This window comes from Mustela erminea, chromosome 8, assembly GCF_009829155.1.
Source record: "Mustela erminea isolate mMusErm1 chromosome 8, mMusErm1.Pri, whole genome shotgun sequence".
NCBI lineage: Eukaryota > Metazoa > Chordata > Mammalia > Carnivora > Mustelidae > Mustela > Mustela erminea.
In genome coordinates this window covers 67,139,465-67,145,598 of record NC_045621.1, presented here as the reverse complement: position 1 = coordinate 67,145,598, position 6,134 = coordinate 67,139,465, and the positions used below count along the sequence as shown (strand labels likewise).

General features: G+C 40.4%; 1 protein-coding gene across 1 annotated transcript in view; it reads right to left on the bottom strand.

Moving 5' to 3' along the window:
- Nucleotides 1-2,977: 2,977 nt before the first annotated feature.
- The window catches only part of LOC116597768 (cytochrome b reductase 1), a 37,747-nt gene continuing 34,590 nt past the window's right edge, over nt 2,978-6,134 (bottom strand). Inside the window, exons 3-4 of the mRNA XM_032355932.1 lie at nt 4,284-4,438; nt 2,978-3,758 (exon numbers count right to left, since the gene is read on the bottom strand). Coding sequence (XP_032211823.1) covers nt 3,461-3,758; nt 4,284-4,438 — 453 coding nt within the window. The 3' untranslated portion in view covers nt 2,978-3,460. The remainder of the gene's footprint in view (nt 3,759-4,283; nt 4,439-6,134) is intronic.

Sequence of the window (6,134 nt, the reverse complement as noted above, 5' to 3'; positions counted from 1 at the left end):
CACGGCAATAAAATTAGCATAACACTTTACTCCTTTCTTTGAGCTTTTAGATCTGGCAGTTGTGGTCAATCGGTATGGTACTGCAATTTTCAACTCAGCAGGGAAAAGAGCCTAATTAAAAACAAGACATTCTCTTTAATTCGTCCTTTAGAAAACAGAAACTACTCGTCAGTATTCCTGAGAAAGTCCAATTGCCTTCTTTGTCATTTGATTGTAAGGTCTGAGATGCTGTTTCGAACTAGCGGCTTACATGAAACCACACGAGGCAAGGGAAGGAGAGTTTCCGGAGGGTGAATTCAGTCTGACATAGAAGCACAGGAAACTGTACGCCTTTGAGAACATTAATTCAAAAAGCATATTCATTTGAGTTTCTCAATAAATCCTTCCAGAGAAAAGGCTTTAGTGTTGATTTAGATGAGTGTTAAAATAAAGCTCCCCCCTACCCCCAACCCCAGAAATTAGATTATGGGGTAAGCCAAGCCAGACTACCTCTCCTGATGATAAAAGCTATAATTACTTGGGAAGATTTCAATCACTGTTTTGGAAATGATACCTAAGGCTTTCTTCTCCCTTCTTTCTTTTTGTGGACTTTTTAATGAGATATTTTGGGGAGAGATGGCTTTAGGTAGGAAATACCAGCTTTTGAAAGATAAAGGTACAATTACCATTAGAATAAAAAGCCCATTAAAAGAAGAGTCTCGGAAAGGTTTTCTAGATATATTTTACTATGCATTGTTTTCATAAAGGTTGAGAAAGAAAGAAGTTCCTATAATATCCGTAAGATTGCTCTCCCATTAGCCCACAAGAGAGAGAAAAGAAAGGGCTGAGATGATGGGTGCTCGAATACTTTGCAATGGAACAGAATATTCTCATGCCAAAACCATAATTAACTCTTCACTAGTAACCGCTTCCTTGGCTTCAATCATTGATACTGTCACTGACCCCTTCCCCTTCCAAAAATTCCTGGAATTTGGGGCACCTTTATATAAAGAAACATCCATTTATTAAAAATATGTTTGTGTATGACAGTGCAATTATTACTTCCACCTGACACCAAAATTGAAGCATCATCTACCCATATTGAATTGTGCCTACTACATGCCAGGTACTGGGCTGGGCACTGGGCATACTTACGACACCATTACCAATTTTGGAAATAGAATTAAATAGGAAGAAAAGAGTATTTTGGCAAGGAAATCTTCAATGGTTAGCCGTCAAGTTTAACCGATAGGATGGAGTGAAGCTCATATTCAGTCTATGGAGGTAATTACCACTTCACTTAAAAGGAACTCCACTAAGCACCAAAAAGGTTAAATGTGTTTGGTGTAAACTGTAACGTTTTTACCTACATTAAAATGATCCAGTTTAAAATCACAGGGAAACAAACAAAAAATCCAAATAAAAAGCATCAGTTCAGCATAGGTACTACTCTGCGGGGGGCGGGGGTTGTTTTTTAAGATTTATGTATTTATCTTAGAGAGAGAGCACGCCCAGGTACATACACGTGAGCTGGGGGAGGGGCGGAGGGAGAGAATCTTCATGCAGACTCCCTGTTGAGTACGGAGCCCAAGGGGGTCCTCCATTCCATGACCCATGAGATCACAACCTGAGTGGAAACCAAGAGTCAGACGCTCAACTGAGTGAGCCACCCAGGTGCTCCAACTCTAGGTTTTAATTTAAGTCGGCCCCGAGTCTAGACAGCGGTCTCCACGCTCGAACGAGGTCACCTCTGAGTCTCAGTTCATACTGAGAACCCAAAGCTCCAGATGTCTCCTAAAACTCCACCAGTGTCAGGAAGGACCTTAGCTGTTGCCACTGGGAAGGGCAGACCATGAGGTGAGTCTCTCTAATCCCCAAACCCAAAGTTATTCAGCAGCTAAGATGCTGAAGAACAAAAATTGTGATTGATTAATCTTGAAAGTTACAGCTGTTTTTGCCCAAACATTTCTTTGTTACCAAGACAATTTTAAGATCAAAGGGGCCTCCGGGTGGGCCACGGCTGGTCGGCAATGGTGGGGTGCCATGATCTATTTCGAGGTACGGGTGTACCTCTTTTCTTGGTTGTTTGAGGAATCTGCCTTGGAAGAGAGAGACAGAAGGTACACTTTAACAACACCACTACACTCCAGCAACTGGGGTTTATCCAGGAGTGAATCAGAGTAGGCACAAACTAGTATCAAACAGAAAATGTAGCAGAGTGAAGTGGTTAGGATCACAGACTGAGGAGTCACAGCCACGAGTCAAACCTTAGTTCTGCTACCAATGAGCTGTATGACCTTGGGGAGAGTTACTAACCTTTCTCACCTCCAGATCTCCCAGTGGTAAAATAGTGATAATGATAGTATAAAGTTTGAGGATTGAACAAGTTAATATTATTAAAGTACTAAGAAGAGTGTCCGGCATGTAGTCAGTGCCACGTAAGTACTTTTTAAAATAAAAAACAGCAACTTGGGCTAAGCCTTTGCCTTCAGCTCAGGTCATGGTCTCAGGGTCCTGGGATCGAGCCCCCGCATTGGGCTCAGCAGGGAGCCTGCTTCCCTCTCTCTCTACCTGTCTCTCTGCCTACTTGTGATATCTCTGTGTCAAATAAGTAAATAAATAAAACCTTTAATAAAAACAAAAAAACCAGAAACTTGGGAAAAAGTGCCCTTTGAGGTGTGGAGAACAGTTTATGCTACGTACGCTTTCAGGCATGGTCCCTACTAATTAGGTTTTGGAATCTGGGTTAGAAAGTACACCAAACCCCAAGGAAACTTTGGGATGAAGTGGAGTTTTGGAAAAAACTTCCAGGTCTGACAAGAGAAGATTTATTTAGCTACCTTTGGCTCAGTCATCACTCCAAAATTCTCTAATACAAACCCTGGTCTCCAGGGCCAATCTGAGCTCAAATGAGTGAGGGGGATAGATAGCAGGGGACAGTCACTGGGAGAAGGGAACCAGTCACTTTCCTGAATTTTTCTGCACTCTACTCCTTATCTGTGTAGCATAAACCCTGCCCCAGATCTGATTCTAAAACATTAGGATTGGATTCCTGGAATTAACAGGAAATGACTTCATGACAAGAGACCAGAGATGCTGCCAACTGATGGCATTTACCAACTGAGAGACATATTTTTGATTTTGATTTTGGTTTTTTTAAGTTTTTTGTTTGTTTGTTTTGGAGAGACACCTTTTGATGATCTGTTCTATGTAAGGCACTGTGCTAAATATTTTGGTCCATGATAAGAAAGAAGTAACATAACCACCACTTATATCTTCTACTATTTACACAGATCGTCTCCTTTCCAATTCAGGTAAGATCATAGGCCTCAATCCATACAAACTCTTTCAAGGAATCCTACTTTATGATTAAAATAAATATCGACTGCACAGCTCAATCATCTTGGGGCTAACCAGGAGAAGTTAAACTGGAAGGCTGGTTTTTCAAAGTGAAGTTATTGGGCCACATCTCTACAACATTTTACATGGTGGATCTCTGGCCGACCTCATCAGCAGTGAAGTTTCTTTTCTTTGCTGAGGCTTCGTGGTTTAATTTTGAATCTGGTGCGTCCACATTGCTGAAGTTGACGGTTAAGCCTCCCGCTCCCTCTTGAGCGCCCCCGTTTGGCTGAAGCAGGACAGAATTTGGTTCTTTAGGACGTTGCCATTGCGGTCTGGTGACTATCCAAAAAATGAGCGCCCCATAGAGCACCATCAGGAGGCCGAGGGTATTTGTGAAAACACCTTCTGGTGGGAACTTACTGTATCCAGAACTACTCCTACAAAAAAGAGAGAGTGTGTCCAATTACAAATAGGGCGATCCAGCCACATGTCAGTCTTGAATTTATCTGCTTAAAAATGCACAGTGGTACCCCTTATAAATTCCCTTAAAGTTTGACATTAAGGAGAAATTTAAGTTGTGCCAAAATAACTCAATTGAAATAGCATGTAACTGTTAAAAATGGTAAGTGTGAAAATACTATAGCAACCTGGAACACCTAGAGCACTTAAAAATTGGAAAAAGCATGATATAAAAATGTATGTATACCATAATCACAATGAATTTAAAAACATGTACATCAAAAAGATTAAAAGGGCATGCCTAACTTCAGTAGTTGTTTTGTAAGAGTGATACAGTTTTTTGGACTTTTTGGTCCTTCTTCCAAGCATTATTAATGCTATACCACAAGCGTAATACATTTTAATTTTAAAAATTTTGTTACTTTAAATTATGCTTTTCCAAGGAACAAGTATTTAACATTTTATAGCTCAAATAATATAATTAGGAGAACTATGCAACTTACAGGGCAAAGAACAGTTTCTCAGTCACTCCCATAAGCACTGCGGCAATCACCGTTCCAAAGATGAGGAGCCCAGAGTAGACATGCATGGGCATGACAAGTGCTCGGAGGGAAAGCGGAGCCCAAGGAAGCAGAAAGATGAAAACCCCTAGGAGAAGCTGAACATCAACAAGTACAAAGGTTATCATTTAATTCTATGTTTTAATGAATTTTAAAATTATTACTGTAAAAGCAATTATGTGTAAAAGGAAGAACCTTCCTACAGAGCCAAGGGCATAAGATGAAAGCTATATCTCCACGCTCTAGTTCCACTACTCAAAGGCAACACCTCTTACCACTTTCTCAAGAACCCTTCCAGAAAATATTTATGCCTGTACAAGCTTGTGTGTGTGTGTGTAAAGACAGAGAGAGATTTTTTTAAAGTATAAATGGCGGGGCAGCTGGATGGCTCATTGGGTTAAAGCCTCTGCCTTTGGCTCAGGTCCCTGGTCCCAGAGTCCTGGGATCGAGCCCCACATTGGGCTCTCTGCTCGGCAGGGAGCCTGCTTCCCTTCCTTTCTCTCCCCGCCTGCCTCTCTGCCCACTTGTGATACCTGCCTGTCAAATAAATATATAAACTCTTTTTAAAAAAAAAAAAAAGTATAAATGGCATGTTACTCTACATACTTGTTCTGCATCTTGCTTTTTTCCCTTAATAGTATACCTTGGAGATCTTTTCATGGCAGCTCACGTGCATCTGGTTTATTCTTTTTCATGGCTACTCTTCTAGTAATTTACTCAATTCTCTCTGTATGAATGTTCCTGTTTCTATTTTTTTCTGATCATTAACAAAGTTACAGTGAACATTCTGGTATCTTCTTGTTTGTTTTTATCTATTTGCTTATGGTTGCCAAGTAGAAGAGGAAATAAAAGATTTTCAAGTCACTAAAAGCAGATACAATAGGACACATTCAGTTCAGCCTAAAACAGTATGTGCCGAGAAGTTGACAATTTTGTTTTAGGAGGAAAAAATGAATCCTGCAGAGTCCATTTGCTTGACAATTAAAGCCCTAGTAGGATGTTTCTCTGCAGAGGAAGTCAAGATTCTTAAGGAAATATAGTCAGGTGACACTTGCAGTTTTGTTTTGTTGCCCAGATCAATGATTAACTAGTTTTCACTTTCCACCCTTCTTCAATCCACTGAAATCTGGATTCTGTCCTCCAAGAAAATTGCTTTCCAGAGTGATCAGCGACTTCCAGGTCACTCAACCCAAAGAACAGTTTTCAGACCTTATTTTCGTTGACTTTTTAGAGCATCTGACACTCCTCAAGCCCTCTGCTTCCCCTCTAATGTTCCCTTTCTCATCCCCTACTTGCTTAAGCCTGCAAGTGACTTTCATCCCATACTTATGCTGACTTTCCAAATCTCGTTAATTTCACCTTTGAACTATCTTTTGAAATTATCCACTTTGGTCACTACTGCTGCTACATTTCAGGCCACCATCCTTTCTCATTTGAAACTCTGTAAATACTTTCAAGCTAGTCTATCTACCTGAAAGGAATGAAAAGGAATCTGACACAGAACTCCTACATATCTTCAAGGAAAAGAAAAAAGAAACCCTCGTTTTTCAAATGGACAAAAGATACAAACAGGTATTTCTGAGAAGAGAAACATGAGTAATCAGCCTCCAATTCATCTACCATACTCCACTCCAGGAAGTCTGACCTCCTTGTACCTCAAACAAAACAAACTTTTACCCACATACTGTCCCATCTCCCTCTAATATGTCCTTTTCACCACCAACCTCATGACTTCAGGTTTTAGTTTGATTTCCTTTAATCCCTATACCATATGAGGGCTTGCCCAGAATACTC